At 40.9% G+C, this 27,370-nt stretch overlaps 1 protein-coding gene across 11 annotated transcripts in view; it reads left to right on the forward strand.

The window, feature by feature from the left end:
* RALGPS1 (Ral GEF with PH domain and SH3 binding motif 1) overlaps positions 1-27,370 on the forward strand; it is a 399,374-nt gene that overhangs the window by 28,981 nt on the left and 343,023 nt on the right. For 10 of the 11 annotated variants that reach the window (XR_012155323.1, XM_073315016.1, XM_073315014.1 and 7 more), the window contains one exon: positions 21,722-21,848. Coding sequence is in view for 10 of the 11 variants with exons in the window: in XM_073315016.1 (XP_073171117.1) it covers positions 21,792-21,848 (57 nt within the window). In the remaining variant the exon portion in view is untranslated. Of the gene's footprint in view, positions 1-523; positions 566-21,721; positions 21,849-27,370 lie in introns of those variants that run through there. The other variant, XM_073315017.1, reaches the window with a different exon arrangement.

Here is a 27,370-nt window from a genome sequence, read left to right on the forward strand (position 1 = left end):
GGGGATTGAACTAGATGACCTCCCGAGGTCCCTTCCAACTCTGTTATTCTATGATTCTATGAGATACTTTGTGCCTGATTCATATGTTCAAAACACAGCTCCCAGTAGCTTCATTTCTTGTTGTGAGCGCTCAGAGCTTTTGCAAATCAGAGTCCAGATGGTAGAACTGCAAAGATGATTTGGCTCAGTGATGGAAAATCCACCTCAACCCTTGGTAAATTGTTCCAATGGTTAATTACTCTGTCAAAAATTTATGCCTTATTTCCAGACTGAATTTGTCTATCTTCCATTTCCAGCCATCGGATGATATAATTTATACCTTTGTCTGTTAGAATGAAGAGCCCATTGCTAAACATTTGTTCCCCACGTAGATTCTTATAGACTATAACCAAGTCATCCCATAACCTTCCCTTTAAGCTAATTAGATTGAGGTCTTTGAGTTTATCACCATAAGGAATGTTTTCTAATGCTTTTAATCATTCTTTTGGCTCTCCAGTTTATCAACATCCTTCTTGAGTTGTGGGCCCCAGAACTGGCCACAGTATTCCAGCAGCCAAATACAGAGGTAAAATAGCCTCTTTACTCCAATTCAAGATTCTCCAGTTTATGCATTTAATGATCGCATTCTCTCTTTTGGCCACAGTGCACATTGGGAGCTCATATTAAGCTGATTATCCACCACAACCCCCAAATATTTTTCAGAGGCACTGCAGCTCATAATAGAGTCCTCCTTCCTGTAAATATGACCTACATTCTTCATTCCTACACTTACATTCATTCATTTACATTTAGCCATATTATAACACACATTGTTTGCTTGTGCTCAGTTTACTAAGTGATTCAGATTGCTCTAAATCAGGGACCTGTCCTCTTAATTATTTACTACTCCCCCATTTTGTGTCATCTGTGAACTTTTATCAGTTGTTATTTTGTTTTCTTCTAGATTGATAAAAATATTAAATAGTGTAGGGCCAAGAACAGATCCCTGCAGGATCCCACTGGAAACACACCCACTTTGATGATAATTCCCTGTTTCCAGTTACATTTTGAGACTTATCAGTTAGCCAGTTTTTAATTAATTTAATGTGTGTCATGTTAATAAAAATGTCTTGTGGTATCAAATCAATTTTCTTACAGAAGTCTAAGCATATTACATCAGCACTATTATGTCTATCAATCAAATTTGTAATCTCATCCAAAAAAGATACCAGGTTAGTTTTACAGGAACTGTTTTCCATAAACCAATGTTGATTTGCATTAATTACATTACACTCCTTTAGTTCGTTATTAATTGAGCCCCGGATCAGCTGCTCCATTATCTTGCTTGGGATCAATGTTAGGCTGACAGGTCTATAATTACCTGAATCATCCCGTTTAGCCTTTTTAAAAATTGGCACAGTTGAGACTGAGAAGAGGTTCTGAGGATGGGGAATAGGGATGTTGAATGACTTAACTGCTGATTTCCTTACTTTGTGTGGTTTGTGTTGGTGGGATACAGTAGCAACCTTAAGTTAATAATTTTTTTTGTGTATAAACAGATGTGTATACATAGATATGTAGGGTAGAAAATATTTAATTTAAAGGAACATCAAGATATGTGTAGACCGGAATAGCGTAACTGATTTATTTTTTCTGTAACCCTGGCCTTCCTTCCCCTTTCCCTCTTGCTGTTTGTTAATATCACTATTTGCATTATGTCTAAAATAACAAAACGATGGCAAAATATGCACATGGTGCTGGCAGGGTCAGAGAGTTGCACTTTAAGTTGCACTAGCTAACCCCGCAGAGTTTAGCATTTACAACCTTTCATATTGAATGACCATTTGTGCTACAGTGAGCTGGTTCCATGAACCTTTATCCTGCTCTTCTGCTGCATATTGAGAAGTCATTGTGATATGTAATGACTTACTCTGGTTGAAGAATTAATAATGTTTTTTTTTTTAAATATACACAGGAGAGCCTTGAGAGCAGAATAAAGGCTTTCTTTCATGCAATTTGCATGAAGATCTCACCTCACTGAAAATCATAGATCTTTGATTCCTAGGAGCTAATAATTCCCCTATTAATTCAGAAAGAGAAACACTCACTAAAAAGCTCTTCTCCTGATGATTAAATAACCATTCTCCTCTTCTGGATGTATATTGTTGCATATAGGAATCAAGAGGAAAATTGCACTTTATAAAAGTGTTAGGCTGCAAAGATTTTTCACTTATTTCAGTTACCTCTGTATCCTATGTAACATGATGTACTTCCTTAGGGAAGATCAGTGGAATTTGAGCTGCTTCCCAGATTTTTATCTTGGCAGAACAAGAATTCCCACTCTTCATCCATCAAATATTGTAGTTGTAAAACTGAATATTTTGTAATGTAAATATAATTTTTAAAAAAGACCCCTTTTCAGGTACAGAGATCTTTTTAGAATGTATTTTATGTAGTATCTATCATGAAAAGTATCACAGACACTTTACAGTAAAACATATTCGTATTAAATTACTAAAATGGTATAAGATCAAAACAATAATTCCCATTAGTTAATATTTTTTGAAATCTAGTATTAGATTTTTAATACTTCAGTCATATGAAAGGATTGTAAATTCCGAGATGTAAATTGCTGAATTATACATCGTATGAAAATTGAAGAATAAGCATTATAGAATTTAAGATGGAACACCTGGCTATCTGATATTTGTATTATGTAAGGAATAATCTGTTTTCAAAGATAACTGATTTTAAACACCATTAAGAACAAAATCTACAGCAGTGTGTGATTGTGTGTGAATTCGAAAAGTACTTTTGTATAAAACGTAGCTTTATTTGACTTTTTAAGAAATTACTGTTCTGAGAGACATGTCGCAATACCATTCTTGTTTTTGAATACCTGAATTTAAATTTGGAGATAAACATATAATATGGGTAAGTTAATCTGATTTTATTTATTGTTTAAAAAAAAACAAATGAAGAAAAAACCTCACAAGATGCATACTGTAGAATATGGACAGTATGCACATGCAGTGTTTCTAATGACACCAAAATGGCCATGGTTTGAAACATGCAGTAGCAAAACAAGGATTTTGATAATTTGCAATTATTATACTAAAATGTGTATAACTGTAAGGGAATATGTATGTATCTGTATTGCACCACCAATCTCTCTGGTCTCTAGGTGTCAAATAGAGTGCTTTAAGTTTCAGTTATTGTCATGGTAGGACTCTGTTCTCCAGACCACCCTTACTGAGGTTGTAGTTCTATACTTTGGTCTCAAGAAGCTGAATTCTACATGATGACAACTGCATCACACTTGTGTTCTAGGGGAGAGGCATGCTTTGAGGTAGTTGACTTTAGCCAATTAAGGATTTTGAAGAGGAGGACCAGCACTCTGAAATAGATATAATATAGAATGGAGAACCTGTGTAGGCTACAGATCACAGATGTAATATGTTCTCATCTACCTGTTCTGCTTAGGAGACAGACAGACATAGTCATTGTTGAATCCAGACATCACATGTAAGAGAGTGTGAAAGTAAAGAATCTATTTGATTTTTTCCTTTTGATCAAGTCCAGTGATGCTGTTATTCTAACACCACTGATTAGTCAACAAGTTCTTGATCCTTTATGGATGATTCAGTACTTACTGTAATGACCTCACCGGCAGCTATCCCTGGTCGTGCTAGTGTGTGCAAGTGGCTTGCATGCTCCCAGATAGGAGACGCAAACTGCTGCATGGAAAGGACTCCTAGCTCACCCCTGAGCTAGAGAAAGTGATGATAGGCCCGATGCTGTTCAGCCAATCCACAGGCAAGGACCCATCCTGGTGATCCCAAGGCAGATGTACAGGCTCTTAAGGGATGCAGTCTGTCCAGTCTGCTCAAAGTCACTACCTGGCTTGGAACACTTCCACTGCCAAGTAGTTTTGATAGACTGCCCTTGCTGTTGCTCCTGTTCCTCCTCTCAGATAGGCTCCAGCCAGCCCGTGCTCCTTCTCCCAAATCTGCTCCATCTGGCCCTTGCTCCTGCTCCAGCCCATGCCTGTTTCCACACTAGCCAGCCCTTGCTCCAGTCTGCATCTGGCTCCTACCTCAGTCAGCTGCCTGGCAATTACGATACTGTATAAAACTGTCTAGAAGGAAGAGGGGAAGGTAACTAAGTGGAGTCATTAGTGATTGGAGAAAGGGGCATGGCTAATAGGTGGAATCAAATCACTTGAGATGCTGAAGGCAGGGGTGAGTGGAGTTGTAAACTGTTGAGGAGCATTGATTTGATAGAATCTAGAAACCGCTGGAGGGTGGGTAGAGCATTTAATAATGTGCTTCTATATATTAATGGCTACCTTATCTTATTTTTCAGTCTACAGCGATGAGTTCACTAGATAGTACTTTCTCATTATAACTATAATAAATGCAAAGCTGCTGACTCATAATGCCCAAAGCTGAACAAAGAAAGTTCTTGAATGGAGTGAAGAAATGATAATAGATAATGTGAGAAGATTTTCAAAATGATGAGAGTTTCATAAATTATAAGGCCAGAAAGAACAAATACAATCATATGGCCTGTGTTATGCAGGAGATCAGACTATAGGATTTCCTTGAATTTGATCTAGAGCATATCTATTAGAAAAACATCCAGCCTTGATTTGGAGATTTTCCGTGATGGAGAGTCCACAGCTAAATTCCCTGTAAGGCTGCGCAGCAGGCTCTCAAAGGCCACGCCAGCGGGGAGAGGAGCCCCTCCCTCTGGCCCAGCCCAGCCCTGCTGCAGCTGCCAGGGAGAGGAGCCCATTCCCCGCCTCAGCTCAGCCCAACCCAGCCCCGCTGGAGCTGCTGCGGCCGGGAAGAGGCACCTCTCATCTGGCCCCGAGCTGCTGTGGCAAGAGAGGGCTGGGAAGAGTCTTCTCTCCCCACTGCAGCCCAAGGGCAGCCTGCACCCCAAACCCCTCATCCCTGGCCCCACCCCAGAGCCCCCCCCACATCCCAACCCTCTGCCCCAGCCCTGAGCCCCCTCCTGTACTCCAAAGCCAGAGCCCTCACCCCCCCCACACACCCTAACCCTCTGCCCCAGCTCTGAGCACCCTCCCACACTCCAAGCCCTTCAGCCCCACCCCACATCACCTCCATATTGGTGCACATAACAAAATTCATTCCACACATGGACATAAAAAATTAGAGGGAACACTAGTCCACAGACCTTGGTGAATTGTTCCACTGATTAATTACAGTAACTCCTCACTTAAGGTTGTAGTTATGTTCCTGAAAAATGCTACTTTAAGTGAAATGATGTTAAGCGAATCCAATTTCCCCATAAGAATTAATGAAGCTTGGTTGAGGTGGTGAAGTCAGAGAGTGGAAGAGGGTGGGATATTTCCCAGGGAATGCCTTCCTGCTAAATGATGAACCAGCATTCTGGCTGAGCCCTCAAGGGTTAACACGTTGTTAAGGTAGCCTCATGCTCTACAAGGCAACACGAATGGATGGAGGGGAGACAGCATGGCAGAGAGAGACAGACACACACACACACTGTGTGTGTGTGAGAGAGAGAGAGAGAGAGATGTGCATTGCCCCTTTAAGAACTCTGACCCCACTCTAAGTACACTGCCTTTTTAAGTAGATCAGCAAGTTGAGACAGCTGCTGCTGCCAGCAGGCTCCCTCCATCCTGTGCCCTGTTGTGTCCCCCCTTGCTCTGTGGAGATGGGGTAAAGGAGCGGGGGCAGGAGTGCGAGGGAGGGGGACACCCTGACATTAGCACCCTTCTCCTCTTCCCCCCCCCCCCCGCCCCCCGGACAGCAAGCAGGAGGCTCCTGGGAGCAGCGCCAAGTCAGAGGATAGGAGCAGCACACGGCAGTGGGGGGACAGCTGAACTGCCCAACAGTTGATAGCCAGCACAGGGAACTTAGGGGAGTGGGGAGCTGATAGGGGGGCTGCTAGCCCACCCTGTTCCAAGCCCCCAACAGGCTGCTCTTTCTGCAAGCAGTGGACAAAGCAGGCAGCTGTCAAACGTTATAAGTGAGCATTGAGCAACTTTAAACCAGCATGTTCTCTAAAGGATCAGCAACGAAACAATGTTAACCGGACAACGTTAAGTGAGGAGTTACTGTACCATGACCGTTAAAAACTGTGCCTTTTCTTGGGTCTGTATTTGTCTAGTTTCAACTTCCAGCTATTGGATGTTGTTATACCTTTCTTCTAGATTGAAGACCCACCTATTATCCGATTTCTGTTTCCCTTGTACGTACTTACAGATTGTGATTGTCATCCTTAGCTTCTATTTGATAAGCTAAGTGATGACAGTTGTATACAACAAATGGAGAGGAGGACAGGTAATAGGCGAGTGGCAGATTGTACTAATTTGGTTGACTTATTGTACCCTCTCTACACACTTGCACAACATACATCATTTGAAAGCTTATTATGTCTACTTTAAGATGAGGTATGATGTGGAGCTGTCAAGTGGTTCTGTTACCATAGAAATGGGGATAAACAATGACACCATTGACATATTAAAATGAGCACTCTGAAATATTTGCATTAGTTTCTGTTTAATAACTATTTCAAGACATAAAACTGGATTTTTTTGTGACCTCAAAGCATCACAACAATAACCTGAAGGGTAAAATAAAATCTAATAATAAACGTGTACAGGTGTTACTGAAATGTAATAGCGCTGTTGATTATTCCAGTCAAGCGTATTCTCTGTATCTTGTTTATCATTATCTCTGTTGGGATTGAATGGGATTCCACAGTCTTCATTGCCTTGGCATGTACACAATTTTGTGCAGGGAAGATTGTTCTGATTAGAGACACTGCATAAGAGACTCTCATTGCCCGGGGAGAATAAAGTGATTTTTCTTTCCTGTGCTTCAGTGATATTTCTTGTGATGCTGGACTATCTGCTGACTGTTCTTGAAATACCACTCTAGCTGTTGAATTGAAGGTATTTTTTCCATCAGTGATCTCTGCATTGATGTCTATATTATTATCTCCTTCATGCATGAGGTTTGTACCAGCATGAGGTGGATCAGTTCACCTCATGCTGGTGAACACACCTCTCTGGAGTCTCCTACTTCAGTTTTTGCAGCACTAGTGATGCAGCTAATAGTAATTGATGTGGAATCCGTGAAGGTGTAGTATGTCAATTAAATTGCAAGACCCTAACTCATGGTATAGCTGTGAAGCAAGGCTTATGTGCACTGGTGTAATAATTGTGGAACTGTTAAACACTGTGCACTGTGCTATTGAGATACATTTTCTTTGAAAGGCTGACACTCTTTGCTGGCTCAATTATATACCTCTTTATCAACCTGAGGGCAAACTCCTGCACCTATTGGGGCACAAAAAAGTAGCTGACGTCAGTAAACTGCAGTCACCTAGCTTTGGATAATATTCTGAATATTTCAGACAAGGATTGAAGCGGCATTATAAAAAAACACTTGTTCATTTGAAAGCTGTTCATCACTCTTACTCACCAGAAGAACATTGACAAAATACTGACTTAAGTTCCTGCTTCAGATTACTAGGAGCTTGGATACCATCAGCTAATGTTGTGCTGTATAGAATAAATGGTAGACTTACCTTGTCCTTGCTGTGTATGGAATGAAATTGCAGAACCATAGTTGTTTTTCTAATCTTGCCTGTAATTTACTACTGGAATAGTGTGCAGTTTTGACGTCTCAGGGAAGTAGGACGTAATAGCTTTGTAGCAGCTTGGACAGGCGAAGAGCTTTTTTGTTGTACATAAGATCATTTCTCTCTCTTCAATCAGATGATAAAGTGTAGCATTATCATTGGATTGTTGCAGTATAACTAGATGGTTTTTCTTTAAGATTTGTTTTACCCAAGCAGGAAAAAGGGCGTGTTAAGTAATAAAGTGCATCCTTAGCAATCAGATCTTCCACAGATAGTCTGCTCAACTTGTCATCGCCTCTTGGTTGAAGTGCTGCCTTCCTTAGATGGGTTGCTCTCTCAGATGTTTCTATTTTATGAAGTTTCTTGTCTGTCTTGTATGTTTTTCTCAAGCAAACAATGCACCAAGATCAATTGCTGGAGTTCTTGTGCCTCTAGAACAGGGGTGGGCAAGCAAACGATGGCCTGCGGGCCGGATGTGGCCCGCGAGCCATTTTAAGCTGGCTGGTGCTCCGGCCAGGGCGCTGGGCCGGGGCCGCACCACGTGGCTCAGCCCCGCTCTGCCAGTGCTGGGTTGGGGCTGCACCATGCGGCTCGGCCCCGCTCCGGCACTCCAGAATGGGTTGGGCGCAGGGTCAGGGCTGCACGACGCAGCTCCCAGAAGCCCTGGCATGGCCCCACTCCAGCTCCTATGTACTCCAACGGGAGCTGTAAGGGTGGTGCCTGTCAATGGGGCAGCATGCAGAGCCACCTGGCCGCGCCTCTGCGTAGGAGCCGGAGAAGGGACATGCCGCTACTTCCACGATCCTCTTGAGGTAAGCACCACTCGGAGCCTGCACCCCCTGAGCCTCTCCCTAGCCCCCTCCCCCAGCCCTGATCCCGCTCTCCAAACCCTGCAATCCCAGCCTGGAGCACCCTCCTGCACCCCAAACCTCTCATCCCCAGCCCCACCCCAGAGCCCGCACTCCCAGCCAGAACCAGCACCCCTGCCCCAGCCCTGATTCCCCTCCCACCCTCCGAACCCCTCAGTCCCAGCCCAGAGCACCTTCCTGCACTCCAAACTCCTCAGCCCCACCCCAGAGCCAGCAACCCTGCCCGCAACCCAACACCAATTTTGTGAGCATTCATGGCCCGCCATACAATTTCTATTCCCCAATGTGGCTCGTGGGCCAAAAAGTTTGCCCACCCCTGCTCTAGAAGCAGGAAAACGTGATGCTCTGATCAAATTTTGAGTCCTTTTTTTCCCTGGGTTCAATACTACTCTGACATGTTCCAAATTCAGTTTGCTTGTGTATTTCTGAAAGCAACCCCTGTGATTGAGTATTGTTTCCACATCATCCAAATTAGATAATAACTCATCAAGTAGCTGCCAATACAATTCATCTTTCCTGATTTCTGTCCAGCACTGGTGGCTTTTGACAGTTTTGCTTTCTTTTGATTTTCTTGATAAATACCACATTTTTAAAAGTTTATGGAGAGTCTTTTTCTCTTTGATGTAAACTTTAAGGGGCTTGTATCCACCATATCTTCAAATACTGTAATGTCCTTGTAGCGGTAAAATTCCCAAAATATATTAGCATTACCACCACCAGTACCACCATTTTTCATTTTGTACAAGTATATAGACTTGTGCTAAATTAGATCTACATTAGTATCAAAATTGCCATTTTTGTTTAGTGAGCACTTTGTCTGAAGCCCAGTACGAAGCTGTGTATTATCTTTAATACTAAAAAGTGTCACTGAATTAATAGCTAGTTTCGAGAATATTTCAAAGGCTCGTATTGCATGCATGGAGCAATTACAAATTATAATCTACCAGGCAGACTAGATGCTACATAGTACGTATGAAAGCTTACAAATGGAGAAGCATTACGTTAAGAATTCATGTACATTTATATCTACCCACTGTGCATTACAAACTATGGACATAGAGTCTGCTGCTACTAGCATACTACCTTCAGTGTGAAACTGATCTGGGCAGTAAATTTCAGTTGAAGATATGGATGAGATACTTTGACAATTAAGAATATGTGATGTGAAAACATTTCATGGTAGATAATTGCATAATGTTGATATTTGCCATTTTTGCCACATGCTAAACAGTTTAATCATTTCTGAAAAAAAATACTTGATCATGCAAAACTAATAAAAATCTTTTACTACATTGTTGTTTGGTAGCTTTGACCAATAAATACCACATTAAGGAGTTGGAATTAACTTAAACCAGGGGTTGGCAACCTTTCAGAAGTGGTGTGCTGAGTCTTCATTTATTCACTCTAATTTAAGGTTTTGCATGCCGATAATACATTTTAACGTTTTTAGGAGGTCTCTCTCTATAAGTCTATATTATATAACTAAACTATTGTTGTATGTAAAGTAAACAAGGTTTTTAAAATGTTTAAGAAGCTTCATTTAAAATTAAATTAAAATGCAGATATTATCAGTTTAGTGCAGTGGTTCTTAACCTGGGGTGCATGCACCCCCTGGGGGTGCGAGATACTCTTTCTGGGGGTGCGAGACATGCGAGATTTTTTTTAAAAGGTAAATCATTGAAAACACAAATTAAGCACAAGCATATAAGTACAACTACTTTTGTTTCATCAAACCTATGTATTTATTATACATTATACATTTTTAACGATTACAGTAATATACTAAGCTTTTAAGTTTTCAAGTTTTTAAGCAAATTGTAGTGTAATTTTTATAAGGGCTGCAGAGCGTTGGGACTAGGCCAGAAGCAGAGCCCTGGGCCGGCTGCCAGGACCCCAAGCCAGCAGGAGGGCTGAGCAGGGCTAGGGGGCTGGACAGCTGGAACCCCAGACCAGAAGTGAGGTGAGCGGGGCCGGCAGCTGGTATCCCAGGCTGGCAGCAGGCTGAGCGGGGCTGATGGCCAGGACCCCGGCTGGCAAGGGGCTGGCGGACGGAACCCCAGACCGGCATCGGCTCACCTGATGCTGGTCTGGGGTTCCGCCAGCTCCTGCCAGCCGGGGTCCCAGCTGCCAGCCCTGCTCAGCCCACTGCCAGCTGGGGGTTCCATCCGCCAGCTCATGCCTGCCGGGGTCCTGGCCACCGGCTGCACTCAGCCGCTAGATTCTGGAAGGTGTCTAGCTGGCATAAGATCAATCCTAACAATACAAAAGTGATTTTAGTAGCAAGGAGGAAGCTTTTGGAGAGGCTGTGAGAAGGGTTACCTCAGCTGCTGCTGGCCTTAGTTCCATTCACTCAGGCCGGCAGCGGGCTGAGTGGGGCTGGTGGCTGAGACCCCGGCTGGCAAGGGGTCGGCAGCTGGAACTCCAGACTGGCAGCAGGCTGAGCGGGGCCGGGAGACAAAACCCCAGACCGGTGGTGGGCTGAGCGGAGCCAGCCGCCAGGACCCTGGCTGGCAGCAGCATGCCAGTAAAAATCAGCTCGCATGCCCATGCCTTTGGCACGCGTGCCGCAGGTTGCTGACCCCTGATTTAAACAGTAAAAACTGTATTCATAGTTACGTTACAGTGTTTCTGAAACTATGGGGAAAATGACACTTTCTCATTTTGGATACCATCGTTTCACCTTGCCTACAGGCTTATAAGACCACTTGATAGCTCCACATCATACCTCAGCTAAACATACATGTAATAAGCTTTAAATTGATATATGATGTAGGGTTGTGCAAGGTGGATACAGTAAACTCCAAAATATGGGTCTTTTTGGAGTATTGATGCACACATATAACAGTGAAATTATTAAAAATATAACAAGCAGTGGTCACGGCACACTAGTTGCCTTGCCATTGTCAGATATACTGAAGGATTTGTGACATCAACTGAGGAAAAAAATCTTTATTCAACCCAGATTTTTCAACCTCCTTGCTTTTTCACTGTTCTGCTTAGGGAGGATCCTGGAAGGTGTCTAGCTGGCATAAGATCAATCCTAACAATACAAAAGTGATTTTAGTAGCAATGAGGAAGCTTTTGGAGAGGCTGTGGGAGGGGTTACCTCATCCAGTGAGGATATATGCCCATGCTTTTCTCACTGTACAAAATCTTGGAATCTTACTGGATCCATTGCTGCCCTGGATTCTCAGATAATAAGGTTTAATTTTTATATGGCTAGGAGGTTGCCAGCATGTCTTGTCAATCTGGCTTTTAACCTATTGTAGATGATTTGTTAGCTGAAGAGCGATAGCGTATCAGTTGGCTGACTAATTGTTGTCAATGGGAGAGGTGAAGGGGTTGGTAGTGTTGTTATAGTTCTGTGGTCATGTTGCTTAGCTGTTGGTATTGTTAACTCATGTAATTGTGCCTATGGACTGGTTGTTGGTTGTGTATGTGGCATGTGTAACTTCATTACAGTTGATGAGAGCCAGGCATGCACCTAGAGTAGGATATATACCCTATCTCTGCTAAGTCTGTAGCACATACTATGCAGAATTACTAGACATCCGATGAAGTGAGCTGTAGTTCACGAAAGCTTATGCTCAAATAAATTGGTTAGTCTCTAAGGTGCCACAAGTACTCCTTTTCTTCTTTAGACACCTTCATTTACTCACAATTACCCATGACTTACCTGTTTCACAAACGTTTTAAAACTTGTGCTCTTCAGTTATTTTGTCACTAGGTGGTACTGTTGCACAAGGCACCATGATTTAAATCACTAGTCAGGAAGACTCAATTTAATCATGGATTTCTACATAAAAGTGCATTCTTGTTGGTTGTTATAACTGTAATACATATTCTTCATGACTCAGAGATAGATGTAGGTTTCATTTTTAGAAGGTACACACTATACATTTTTAAACAGTGATTTATTTTGAAAACTTTTCAGATTAGTTTTACAGCTATATCAGAAAATGAATGATTGTTCGGTTATTTCATTTACCAAAGGTAATTGAAGCAGATATTTATGAAGTCACTGGGAGGTGAACTATCTCCAGTTCAACAGGTTAATCATTAATATTTGCAGGATTTTCTTGCCATGCTGTATTAGGAGGAGAACATCACCAGACAGACATTTAAATAGTTTTATTTAACTAAAACAACAACGTTAAGTATTCTGGATTTTTTTCTTCAACAGCAAAACATAATATTTTAACAAAACAAGCAAATGAATTTTTGAATTTAGTTAAACATTCAAGTTTTTTAAAATCCAGTTTGTTTTTGTTAAAATTGTTTTTAACTAAAATAGTTAAATGAAATATTAAAAAAAAATAAATCGACTATGTCAACCAGATCAACGTGAGAAGCTTAAAATATTGGCTTCTGCAGCTAACTCAGTCGTCGTCACCTTCATTTTCCTGTTTGTTCATAATCTGGAAAAGAAAAACAAGCTTTTCTGCTCTTTCAGGTCCCAAACAATTTTTCAATTTGGAATGAATTAGTCCAAAGGAAGAAAATATTCTTTCTACACTGGCAGAAGAAGCTACTACTGTTAAAAGTGAGATTATCACTTCAACAGTCTCTGAATCCAATTGCTTAAGTGACTTCCACCAGTTCACTGGAGTGACTTTCTTTAAAACATCATCAGCAAACATATATTTCTTGAATGGTTCACCCTTAGCTCTGAAGTTTATTATAGTTGGCATTATGGTGGGATGATTGCTGGATGTCCATGTCATAGCTAACTCCTCTTCTTCAGCAGTTAAGGTTTGTCCCTGGTACCGAATATTGAGAATATTTGCAAGAAAATGAGCTGGAGATAGTGCTTGTCCCATTTGTTTTTTTTAATGCTTGTAATTTAACTCTGTCACTGCATATTTCTCTTTTTAAGATCTCACTCAGTTCCTTCCAAATTTCAACAGCGTCAGCAATAAAACAGCTATTTCCCTGCATTTTATTCAAGGCTACACAAATAGGCTTCAGGGTATTCAGCATGTGTTCAACATTTCTCTGAAGCCCAATATTGAGAACTTTGGCTGTGACAGTGTCATCTATTAAATAAGCACTGCAACCATATATTATTAGCTTGGGACTCTCTTATAAATAATTTCTTCTAATCTTGGATACATTTGCAGCATTGTCTGTGACCAAGCTGCATATTAGACATTTGAATTTTTTCCCCACAGTTTGTTATAGCTTTTACTGCTGCTGCTTGTAAGTATTCTGCTGTGTATGCATTTCCTGATGTATCAGTTGTTTCTGTAAGGAAGACATTCCCTTCTTCTGTTGTCACACAAGCACATACAACAGGATCGTTGTGGACATTGCTCCACCCATCAAGACTCAGTTAACAATTTTACCCTCTAGACCTTTTGCACACTGCTCAATTTCTCTTTCATACACTTTATCCAGCAATTTGCCTGCAACATCTGCTCTGTTGGGTGGACTGTATCCTGGTCTTAATGACTGAACCATGTTAATGAAGTGTGGGTTCTCAATCATATGGAAAGGTGAGTCTGTTGCATAAACAAACTGGACAATTTTTTCATCAATTACCCCTCTTTGTAATCAGCTGATTCTTATCACAAACTTATCTATAGTTGTTTCTGGTTGATGGAGATTTTTTTTTTCTTTTTGCTACAGGTGATATACTGTGGCTATGTGACATATATGATGTGACCGAAACACTATCATTGGCAGATAGCTCTGAAACTATAGAAAATGTTGGTGATCTTGAAGGTGGATAGTCTTCAGAATCCTGTATGTTGAGGATGGATTCTCCTAAACAAAATAAGTTAATGCAGTTATTTAATTATTATTCCCATAGTGCTCATTTAGTATTACTCATTGCATTCACTGACACTCAGTACTACTTTAAAAGTGAAATTGTAAAAGGAAGATCTGCCTATTTCAGCTGTTTATTTTTTATCACAACTGCATCTAAAATGATAGTACCATAGAGTAACAACTATATTTTTTCTCAAACATGAGAATTCAAGAATAGTCCAGAAGGAAGACAGGCAGTCCTTAAGAAACAAGTATGAAATAAAAAAGTTTACCAACCTGAATGAAGATCCTGCTTGTTCAGACATGTTCATTTCATCATCTTCAACGCAGCTTCCTCCTGAGAAGGAACGCTTCCCATTATATTGTTTCATTCGGGAAACCATGCCTTGCATTTCTTTGTTGTGTTGTTTGCATTTTGCATGCATGCCTGTCTTATTCACAGGTAGAGGGACTTCATTAAAATATTCCCAAACTGGGTCTCTTTTATGGCCTGCTGCCATTATAGGTTTTCCCTTCTAGTGAGAGAATGGTATGGTAGATCTCAAGTCAATGAAGGCTACACTCAGAAAGACCTCAAGACTTCTGGAATATGCTGCTCAAACAGTTTCACTTTTGTTTCTACTGTCTGTCCCTCCCGTCTCACATTTATCTCCAGACTTCTCCTTCTCCAGATCTATTCTGCCCTCAACAATCTTCTATTCATTGAACTTTTTGAAACTTTGCACTTTTAGAGAGAGGTTAAGGGATTGACTCTGTGCATACAAATTTGCTGAGGGACTATAGGGTGAGGTCTGTTATTTCTCACCTCTCTCTATATTATTTATTTATTTTAAAACATTTTTGCTGTTAACAAGCATGTTATCTCTGGAGACACAAATCCACAGTTTGAGAACTGCAAAACTAAGCATCTCTGATGGTATCTTCTAGACTGAGCACTGAGTCCCATTGGGTAGATAGAAAGATTAACCTAAATAATCTATACAGAACCCCCTGGAACACCATAAGATTGAGTTCCTAATCCATGAACTATTGGAACTCGTTTACAAAACATTTCTTAAACATTACATGAATATATTGTCTCATACTGTAGAATTAGAATTTATAATCCTTATTCCATGATGAGATATCTTTTAATTAAGATACTATCTTTAGATAGGTTTTTTCCTCTAAAATCCGATTTACATTAAAAATGATTTAAAAAAAAAATCATTGATTTTTATCCACCCTGCTTAGAATCATAGAACCATAGCATTAGAAGGGACTGCAAAGGTAATCTAGTCTACCCTGTGCCAAGATGCAGGATTTCTTTGTCTCAACCGTACATGCCAGGCTATTCAGACTCCTTTTGAAAACCTTCAGTGAAGGAGCCTCTATGACCTCCCTAGGCAGTTCTTACAGTTAGGAAGTTTTTCCTGAGATTTAATCTAAATCTATTATGCTGTAGTTTGAACCCATTGCCTATTGTCCTGCCCTCTGTGGCAAGAGAGAACAACTTTTCTCTATCTTTTTTATGGTACCCTTTCAAGTATTTGGAGACCACTATCATGTCCCCCCTTAATCTCCCTTTTCCAAACTAAACACACCCAGTTCCTTCAGCCTTTGCTCATATGGCTTGTATTCTATCCCTTTGATCATCTTTGACATTTGTTTCTGGATCCTTTCCAGTTTCTCTACATCCTTTCTATACATTAGAGAGCAAAATTGGACACACTACTCCAGTTGAGGCCTAACCAGTGCTGCATAGAGTGGTACTATCACCCCTCGTGACTAGCATGCTATGCCTCTGTTAATGCAACCTAAAATTTTATTTCCCCCCCCCCCCTTTTTCTTTTTTTCCAACAGCATCACACTGTTGACTCATGTTGAGGTTGTAATCCACCACACCTCCCAGATCCTTCTTGGCAGTGCTGCTGCCAAGGCAGTTATCCCCCATTCTGTATTTGTGCATTTGGTTTTTCTTCCCTAAGTGTAGCACCTTACATTTGTTTTTGTTGAATTTAATTTTGTTGTCTATAGCCTAGTTCTCCAATTTATCAAGATCCCTTTGAATTTTAGCTAAGTGTTTGCAAACCCCTTCCTCCCCCGATGTGTGTCATCTGCAAATTTGATCACTGTGCTGTCTATTCCTACATCCAGGTGATTAATAAAGATGTCATAGTGGATCACAAGCTAAATATGAAAAGGAGTACTTGTGGCACCTTAGAGACTAACCAATTTATTTGAGCATGAGCTTTCGTGAGCTACAGCTCACTTCATCGGATGCATGCCGTGGAAACTGCAGCAGGCATTATTTATACACAGAGAATATGAAAAAATACCTCCTCCCACCCCACTGTCCTGCTGGTAATAGCTTATCTAAAGTGATCATCAGGTGGGCCATTTCCAGCACAAATCCAGGTTTTCTCACCCTCCACCCCCCCACACAAATTCACTCTCCTGCTGGTGATAGCCCATCCAAAGTGACAACTCTTTACACAATGTGCATGATAATCAAGTTGGGCCATTTCCTGCACAAATCCAGGTTCTCTCACCCCCTCACAAAAACCACACACACAAACTCACTCTCCTGCTGGTAATAGCTCATCCAAAGTGACCATTCTCCCTACAATGTGCATAATTAAGGTGGGCCATTTCCAGCACAAATCCAGGTTTTCTCACATCCCCCCCACCCCCATACACACACAAACTCACTCTCCTGCTGGTAATAGCTCATCCAAACTGACCACTCTCCAAGTTTAAATCCAAGTTAAACCAGAACATCTGGGGGGGGGGTAGGAAAAAACAAGAGGAAATAGGCTACCTTGCATAATGACTTAGCCACTCCCAGTCTCTATTTAAGCCTAAATTAATAGTATCCAATTTGCAAATGAATTCCAATTCAGCAGTTTCTCGCTGGAGTCTGGATTTGAAGTTTTTTTTTGTTTTAAGATAGCGACCTTCATGTCTGTGATTGCGTGACCAGAGAGATTGAAGTGTTCTCCGACTGGTTTATGAATGTTATAATTCTTGACATCTGATTTGTGTCCATTTATTCTTTTACGTAGAGACTGTCCAGTTTGACCAATGTACATGGCAGAGGGGCATTGCTGGCACATGATGGCATATATCACATTGGTGGATGTGCAGGTATACGAGCCTCTGATAGTGTGGCTGATGTTATTAGGCCCTGTGATGGTGTCCCCTGAATAGATATGTGGGCACAGTTGGCAACGGGCTTTGTTGCAAGGATAAGTTCCTGGGTTAGTGGTTCTGTTGTGTGGTATGTGGTTGTTGGTGAGTATTTGCTTCAGGTTGCGGGGCTGTCTGTAGGCAAGGACTGGCCTGTCTCCCAAGATTTGTGAGAGTGTTGGGTCATCCTTTAGGATAGGTTGTAGATCCTTAATAATGCGTTGGAGGGGTTTTAGTTGGGGGCTGAAGGTGACGGCTAGTGGCGTTCTGTTATTTTCTTTGTTAGGCCTGTCCTGTAGTAGGTAACTTCTGGGAACTCTTCTGGCTCTATCAATCTGTTTCTTTACTTCAGCAGGTGGGTATTGTAGTTGTAAGAAAGCTTGACAGAGATCTTGTAGGTGTTTGTCTCTGTCTGAGGGGTTGGAGCAAATGCGGTTGTATCGCAGAGCTTGGCTGTAGACGATGTATCGTGTGGTGTGGTCAGGGTGAAAGCTGGAGGCATGTAGGTAGGAATAGTGGTCAGTAGGTTTCCGGTATAGGGTGGTGTTTATGTGACCATTGTTTATTAGCACTGTAGTGTCTAATATGTCTAAGCTAAATATGACTCAACAGTGTAACACTATTGCAAAGAAAGCAAACGTTCTGGGATGTATTAGCACGAGTGTTGTAAGCAAGACATGAGAAGTAATTCTTTTGCTCTACTCTGTGCTGGTTAGGCCTCAACTAGAATATTGTGTCCGGTTCTGGGCTCCACGTTTCAGGAAAAATGTGGACAAATTGGAGAAAATTCAGGGAACAGCAACAAAATTGTTTAAAGGTCTAAAAAAACATGACCTATTAGGAAAGACTGAAAAAAATGGGTTTGTTTATTTAGTTTGGAGACGAGAAGACTGAGAGGGGATATGACATAGTTTTCCAGTACATAAAAGGTTGTTATAAGAAGGGTGGGCAAAAATTGTTCTCCTTAACCTCTAAAGAAAGGACTGGAAGTAATGGGCTTAAATTGCAGTAAGGGTGGTTTAGGTTGGACATTAGGAAAAAATTCCTAACTGTCAGAGTAGTTAAGCACTGGAATAAATTGCCTAGGGAGATTGTGGAACCTCCATCACTGGAGATTTTTAAGAGCAGGTAGACAAACACCTATCAGGAGTGGTCAAGATAATACTTAGTTGTGCCATAAGTGCAGGTGACTGCACGAGATGACCTCTCGAGATCTCTTCCAGTCCTATGATTCTGTGTTAAATAACATTGGACTGTAATTGGGCGGTGACCCCATCCCCATGCCAGGTTGGGCTACAGTAGGCCAGAGTGGCTGTGCAAGGTGGCAACCAAACAGGGAGGGCCTGTTAGAGAGCCAATCAGGGCTGAGCAGGAGGCAGCCAATCAGGGCCAGGCTAGGCCCTATATAAAGGCTGCCTAGGCAAGAGGCAGTCAGTCCCTTCCAGAGAGAAGGTCTGTCTCCTGAGTGAAGGAGACCAGCACCCAGGACAGCGTAGTGCTGGGTAGGCTTGGGGGGAGCTGAGGAGAGTTCCAGCCCAATACCTGCCAGGCTGCAGGCCCTAATAGAAGGGCCCACAAGGGGGCCGAAGGGGAAGCGGTCCAGGGAGAAGAGGAGGACAAGGGGAGTGAAGGAGGGGAGGGAGGCTGCCGTCAGAGGGTCTCTGGGCCGGGACCCAGAGTAGAGGGTGGGCCTGGGTGCCCCTCTTTCCCCCTCGTATTACACCCAGCTGTTAGAAGTGGCCATAGCAGACTGCACCCGACCCCTGACAGAAGGAGGTTAGACTTTGGGGGTGTGGTTGGCCACAGTGGCTGGGGCAAAGCAGAAGGACTGCTGTTACCCCCCAACCCTAACCCCCCCAGAAGGGGGTGAGCGTGGACTAGGGGGCTCTACTGGAGGGCAGTGTCCTGAAGAGGACACTGTGAGAAGGGAGCAACGCAGGTCCAGATGCCAACAGAGGGCGAGAGATGGACGGGACACCACCAGCGGAGGGCGCTCCACATGGACTGAGCTAATTCCCAGAGGTACCAACGGGAGGTGCCACGGTGGTGAGTCCCAACCCCATCGCATGGACCCAGAACAGATCCCCGTGGAATCCCATTTGAGACCTCCTTCCAATCTGACATCATTCCGTTAATAGTTATTTGTTTTTTTGCGGTTGTTTAACAAATTATGTATCCACTTAATGGTAGTTCTGCTGAGCCTGCATTTTTCCAGCTTACTTATCAGAATGTCATGTGGGACTGTGTCAAAAACCTTGCTAAAATCCAGGTATATTATGTCCACCATGTTCCCATATCCACCAAACTAGTTACCCTGTCAAAGAAGGAAATCAAGCTGGTTTGACATGATTTGTTCTTAGTAAATCCATACTGACTGTTAGTGATTAGTAAGGCTGCGAGTTTGTCACAGAGGTCATGGAAGTCACAGATTCTGGGACCTTCGGGATTTCTGCAGTGGAGCTAGTGCTCGGGGTGGAGGCAGCCCACAGACCTGCCTGGCTGTGCCTCTGCCTAGGAGCTGAGGGAGCGGGATGTTGCCGCTTCCAGGGAGGCGCAGAGCAAGGTAGGGAGCCTGCCCTCTGCTTTACATCAAAAGCCTGAAAAATGGGTTTTCAACAAAAGGTCCATTTAATCAATCAGTTTGTCAAAACACACATTTTGACTGAAAATTTAATAATCCTTTCTAATTAAGATACTTCATGGACTGATCTGTATTTTAATAGCCTCCAAATGGCTCTGTGATCTTAAAGGCAAAGGGATAATGTAACAGTGAAAGTCAAAATCATTGTGGGAGGTAAAGTCTTGTGCCTTGCAAGCACATGCTAACTCAAATGAGATTTTATCATGAGAGATTTGCCATTGTGGTTGAATGAGTGATTTATTTAGAAATAGGTATTATTTAATCCTCTATTTATGAACACCCTTCCACTGAGAGAAGAGTGAATTTAAAATCCGTGTTTATATATATCACGGTCATTGAACCCATATCATATATGATGTTTGAGTGTACCTTTTTGTCTGTCATATTTTTTTCTTTATAGAATAACTGGACTCTTGTTCATTGTTTAATATACTAATCAGTTACTTGTTATCACAATATTAAATGTGCATAACTAATTTAAATATTATGTACTTTATAATTGTAGACCAAGATTTGTTTTCAAACAAATTTCCTGACTATTCAAAATTAAATGTATGTCCAGCTACATGTTATGTGTTTGCCCTCCATTTGTTCAGGTGAACAATCAGAGTGTGATGTTAGATCCCCATATGTTGTTAGAAGAACACTATTCTATCAATGTCCGGGAACACTCGTTGCCATCTGCTGCTTGCCAAGAGCTTATGATCATTTCTTTTGGATGTGAACTTTGCTGCTGTGATTCATGCATTTGCATTAATCCAGTTTGAGGTGAGAATGTGGTCTTTGTTGGAGAACACCTGAAATCTATCTGGAAACTTAAGTTGGAGCGGAATGCAGCAGTCCACTGATTGTGGTGCCTCTTGACGGTACCATTTGTCATCAGTACTCTATGATTTTGCACGAACTGCTTGTTGATTTCTGGAGACAGTTTAAGGTGATGTTTTAAATCTACAAAGCCCATAACAGTTCGGGACCTGCTTATTTGAGAGACCACCATTCCCCAAGCTATATTGTCACTATTCTTGTTGAGAAGAGGCCCTTGAACTTGTTGGCAGCCCGCTTTTTAATGAGGAGGATCAAGAGTGCTCTCTGTAGAGACCCCTTTCCTTTGGAATGCTCTGCCCTTCTGCCCCAAAGCAACCTGAATTGACTTTCCAGGCACACAGCAGAGCTTATTTGAGTGGGCATTAGCGGAGTGCTGAGTCAGTTGAGGGTGGGAAAGTGTGATAGGTTTTCTGAAGCTCCATTGGTTGCGTAACTGGTGATTAGATAATGGATGGTAAGGTGGGAGGAAGAGGTGCTGCTGCTTTGGTTAGTTTTAATGTGTCTCTCCTAAGTTCTTGTGTTCACAGTGTAAGTCAGCGGTGCTCAAGGGTTTGCATGGATGCCCTCCGATGTGGACTTCTTCTTAGACCTAGATCTAAATATAAGCATTATACTTATGTTTATTTCCTGAACTGACTTGAAAAAAAAGTGTTAATGTGCTATTATGATAAAGTCACATAAGTACTCTTTTTGATTTTATACTTCACAGAGAATTCTTCCCCCAACATATAATAATCTTTTTGTTCCACACATGTGGCTGCTCTCTCTCAAGAGAATAAGGAAATCCCTTAAGTCAGTTTTTCATAAATACTGTATATTTGCCTTACAGGAGTTCTCCATTCATCATGTTGTGTCACCAGCGGTGGCTGAGCTGAAATTTCCTGCATCTTGGGGAGAGCATGTATAAAAGGAATGGCCTCATGGCCAATGTGACCGTCACCTCCGCCACTCCCGAGGTACAGACTCGCTGTTTATTTTCATTTTGTTAGAGACTATGTCAAAATAAAGTCGCAGCTTATTTTGGCTTCCACAGAAATCCCTTCTGCCATGAAGCATGCCAGCCTGTTTTTTTAGGAACAGTATAGTTTTTGACTATAAAGTTAACTTTGAATGCTGTACTTCTGAATGTTCACAGCTCATGCAAAAAAACCTTTCTTTTATGCTGTTGATAGATTTAAATCTATCTATATTGACTGATTATTTGCTGAAGTAGTTCTTTCAAATAAAAATAAACAGCTACCCAACTCTGAGTTGGGCCTTAGGGCTTTCCCTTTGATAAAGAATTTTGAAATTTTTGGCTTTCATTCTGAGTAAGAACAAAACCAAATTTCAAAACCTCCAATCCTCCATGGAATGGAATTACCTTTTCCCACACAGCTCTATGTTCAAATGGTAAAAACGCATAGATGTGGATGCAAGAAGACATTCGGTGGCTATTGTGGGAAAATAGTATACCACAGGCAAAATATGTAGTGTATCTTGAAATGTATTGGCGTTTAAAATCTCAATCGGTGTCTTGTGTATCTCCTCTTGATACTATTTTTCTTTTAAATTGGGATCTGTTCAGGGAAGCTGCTGTAAGTAATGATCATCTAAGCTCTCGTTCTTATTCACGATCAGTGTCTATTGCACCATACTATATAGCAGATGTTTTTGCTCTCACTACCTTACAATGGTCTTGTGAAGAAATTTAAAAGATTGTTAAATCCAGTAGCCTTGCTGGTTTGATTGCATTACATTATAAATCTCTTAATTTAAACTAATCCTTTGTGTGTGTATTTTAAATTCCTCCTAGAGAAACAAACTCATCTGTTTAGTTTTTAAACCACATTTTCAGTTTAGAAGGTATTACTTAAAATTTAATTTTTTTTTTTTAATCCAAGCCTGCTTTAGGATTATATAAATGTTCCAAGCTCGTGAGTAAGACTGTGTACTGTTCTCTTGCTGTAGTGGTGTAAAATCTAGGATCTCTGATAAAGATCCTGTTGCATATTAAAGGAGATAGTGCTGTGCTGAAGAGCCTGCTCATTGCTAAACTGTTCAGCTAGCTTAAGATCTCTTCTGAATCAGCTGAATAGTAGCAGTGATTGAAAATCTTGAAAGTGTAAAAATCACTTTTGTAAAAATTACTAGGTTTTAGAAACTTCTTCAATATTTTTAAAAAGGCTATTTTTTTTATTTTTTTTTTTCATTTGAAAAATTTTAAATCAGGTCTTCAGTTTAGTAGATTCAGAAGAGCTCGTATGCCAGTGAACATTTATTGAAGACCAGGATCTTTGCCATAGCAGTGATTCTTTTACACACAAATCGATATTCATCAAACTAGTGGAGCACTTTGTTGAAGATCCTGTTCTTCATGAAATCATTCAGCTGGTTTAGGAGTGGGCTGAACCATTTCACAGGGGTCTTAGTCTTCAAAAAACTGAACAGGTACGGTGCAGAAGTCCATTATCTCCAACACAACACAAATGCCTATGGGATAACAATCTGTTTTCCATCCCAGGCTTGGATGCAGGGAACGTTACGAAGGGGATATATCAAAATGCAATTTTGTATTCCTCTCCTAAATTGTTAGTCTTCCCCATACCATACTGTAGAATGGAAATAGTTGTAAATCACTGTTTTTTTCATACAAAACAGAGATTGAGTTCCTGCTTTAAGTGCAAAACAGAACTAACCTTAAATTGGTGTCTCAATGGCTCTGCAATAATAATTTGAGGAAAATCATGTACTGACTATGGGGACTGGACTAAATGAAGTAATAGGTCTTTTGCAGCTCTACACTTTAATTCTGTGAACTCCTTGGTCTGTTGTACTAGTTTATGCTGTTTATCTTATGCTTCATGGACCCTACTCATAGTTTCATTTTTTCCCTTGAAATGCTTGAGGAGTTACAGTTAAACTGCTCTATTCCAAAAGCCAAGATTTCAATATGAAAGAACAGGCTTTAAAAAATGTACAGTAACTTTCTAGTTTTTAAGTGAAAACATGGTTATGAAATAGATTATTACCGTTTTTTTAATGACAGGTTTCAGAGTGACAGCCGTGTTAGTCTGTATTCGCAAAAAGAAAAGGAGTACTTGTGGCACCTTAGAGACTAACCAATTTATTTGAGCATAAGCTTTCGTGAGCTACAGCTCACTTCATCGGATGCATACTGTGGAAAATACAGAAGATGTTTTTATACACACAGACCATGGAAAAAATGGGTGTTTATCACTACAAAAGGTTTTCTCTCCCCCCACCCCACTCTCCTGCTAGTAATAGCAGCATTTCAGTTTACGTAAGCTATTACTAGCAGGAGAGTGGGGTGGGGGGAGAGAAAACCTTTTGTAGTGATAAACACCCATTTTTTCCATGGTCTGTGTGTATAAAAACATCTTCTGTATTTTCCACAGTATGCATCCGATGAAGTGAGCTGTAGCTCACGAAAGCTTATGCTCAAATAAATTGGTTAGTCTCTAAGGTGCCACAAGTACTCCTTTTTTCTTTTTACCATTTTTTTTTTTTTTTTGCTTGAATTCTGAGATGTCACTTTTAAGTTTGGGTTATTGATGCCACTAGGTCTGCAGTGTTAAAGCAAAGTAGATTTTGCTACTGCCTCCATCTTCAAAAAGGGAGTGCAGTAGATTTAAAAATCTTTTTAAAACTGTTTTTCTCCAAATGGATTACAAGTTCTGTGCATTTTCTCATCCAGGCTTGTTAGGCTGAAAAGAGACTGGCCAGATTCAATTTTTTCAAGTGCAGATGAGGCCAGAGAAAGTATAATTCACCATGTATGCACCATCTATGGGTAGCAGCAATTGTAGAAACCGTAATATAGACAAGACTCAGGTATTTTTATTACCATGTTGCCGCTGCTGCTGGTCGTTTTACCGGGGGTGAATTGTCGGGTTTTTTTATCCTGTACAGACAAGGCTTTGTGATGATCAGTAAGAATCTGAGAGCTACAGCATGTAGATTACAGTTTGAGCACAGCTCTAAATACGAGGTTGAAATTGAGGCCACAATTAAAAACTTTGGTTAATGGTGGTGGCTGCAGTTGAAATGAACATCTATCTGCTATAGGGAGATTACCTTGGTACCTACATGCCTTTGAGCATTAATGAAAATATATCTTCAAAATACCTCTGTAAAATAAAGTATTAGTCCCAGTGTACAGACAGGGGAACTGAGGTATAGAACAATTTAAATGAGTTGTCCAATGTCATACTTCCAAGCAGGGAACAGTCCTAGTACAGTGCCCTAACCACAAGACCATACTCCAAGCAGAATAGCATAATGGTTTCTAAAGTGACATTGCAGATTTACTGTAGTTGCTGAATAAGATTATTATATGAGATGCCAAACAAATGCATGGAAATAGAGATGGTCTTGCAATTTTTGGGCACAGTGGAAATCCTAACTACAGGGTGGCTAGTCACTAGTCTGTACTACAATTTTGTGTAATATACAGTGACTTTATTTTTCAAGCCTTTTAACTAGTGATGCAGGATTATTGAAATGAGCTGGTTTGTTACTGTCCAAATTTGACCTCAAAGTTCTGTTATTAACCTTTGGGTTTGCTTACTGGCTTGAATATACTGTAGATTCCAGTAACTCTGCACAGTTTTTTCCAGACACTACCATCTTGGGAAGGCTGAAGTAAATAGGAATCAATACAAAATATATTTTATAACCAGATAATATTTCCAAGTTGTTGAGTTTGGGAGAAACCACTAAAACTGCACAAGACGGTGCAGGAAAAAAAAAGAATTTGATTAATCCAAGTGATCCTTTTGGGGGTAGACAGGGCATACACAAGAGTTACTAGATTAGATTAAAAAGAAAAGGAGTACTTGTGGCACCTTAGAGACTAACCAATTTATTAGAGCATAAGCTTTCGTGAGCTACAGCTCAGCTCACGAAAGCTTATGCTCTAATAAATTGGTTAGTCTCTAAGGTGCCACAAGTACTCCTTTTCTTTTTGCGAATACAGACTAACACGGCTGTTACTCTGAAACCTAGATTAGATTAGTAGAAGTTTTTTTGTTTTTTGTTTTTGTTTTTAAGCCCTTGCGAGATCTCCAGTGCTTGAGATTTGGGCAGCGTTTACAATTTCCTCTGAAAGAGTTAAAAAGATAGGAGTGTGCTATAAAAGTGTAGTGTTTAATCACATTAATGCAAATTGTTCTCATATTGTTTCAGTGTAGTCCCCCAAAGAGCCTTTAACTCTCACCATTCCCTAAATAGTGTTAATATGTAAATATTGCTAGATTTGTGGATCTTGAGCTGCCAGTATATCGATGATTGTTGTTGTTTGTTAATATTAATTTAAGCATTGACAGAGCATTTAGCAATGTACAGGGCACAAATAATAAAACAGTTCCTGCCCCAAAGAGCTTACTATCTATACTTCTCAATCTTCAAACATTGCAGTGTTCAGCACAAGAAATCAAAATACAATGACAAGTGACCAAAATGTGGAACACTTCTGTCTTGCCGGTTGGGCAAATTATAATTGGCAAATGATGTTTTAATGATAAAACCTATTTTTGAGAATATTTTCTGTCTCTGTAAACTAAACCAATTTATTAATAGAATTGAAAAAAAACAAATTTCCTCCTGTGCAACCATAAGGAACTCCCCACATGGGTCTGCAGCTTTGAACCCTGAGCTTCATATTCACAGCACAGACTCATACTGCTTCAACTAAAGGAGTAATTTATTGTGCATAAGGATGCAATCTCACTTTGCCAATGGGCAAAACGGCTATTTCCTCGACAGTCATAGAATGATGGAGATCAAAATTCCTGGATTCTTTTCAAAACTCTGAGAGGAGAACATGGGCTAGTGGTTCAAGACAGGCTAGCCAAGCACTGTAGAATTGTCGCATTCAATCTGAAATGTATGGTAAATGAGGCTTGAGTCTGCCATATTAGAAACCGTGATTGTATTCCCATTTCTGCCTAAAGACTACATGCAACTTCTGTTATCTTATTTGTAAAATGGAGTGCATGACACTTGATTACTTTGTAGGGTTGGGGGCCTGAGGTCTTACTCAATATTAAGGCCTATTAAGCTCACAGAAATATAAACAGTATTTCTGAGGATGAGCAGAACTCATGGTCTCCTGGCTCCCAATCCAGTGCACCTTCCCTAGACTACAAAATAGTCTGTGTGGGAGGGTGTGTCTCTCTCATATCTACAGAACAGGGAGCCCAATTCAGCAGAAATGTGGAATTTTACACTTGAAAACGCTTACTATATATAAGACAAACTGAGATTATTAGATATGTTAGAAAACCCAGAGAAGAAAATAACTATTTTTAATGTAGTTTATTACTATTATTAACCTTTTTCATGAGCATTATGGAGGGGAGGAGTGATGGGGATTGCAAGAAGAGAAAAGATCCAAGGTGTAGGCCGCAAGACAGAATTGGGCAGGCCAGGAAGTCGAGGACAATGTTTGGCAGTTTGTGTGCGAATGGGAATGTTT

This window comes from Lepidochelys kempii, chromosome 16 (genome assembly GCF_965140265.1).
Source record: "Lepidochelys kempii isolate rLepKem1 chromosome 16, rLepKem1.hap2, whole genome shotgun sequence".
NCBI classification, from domain to species: Eukaryota; Metazoa; Chordata; order Testudines; family Cheloniidae; genus Lepidochelys; species Lepidochelys kempii.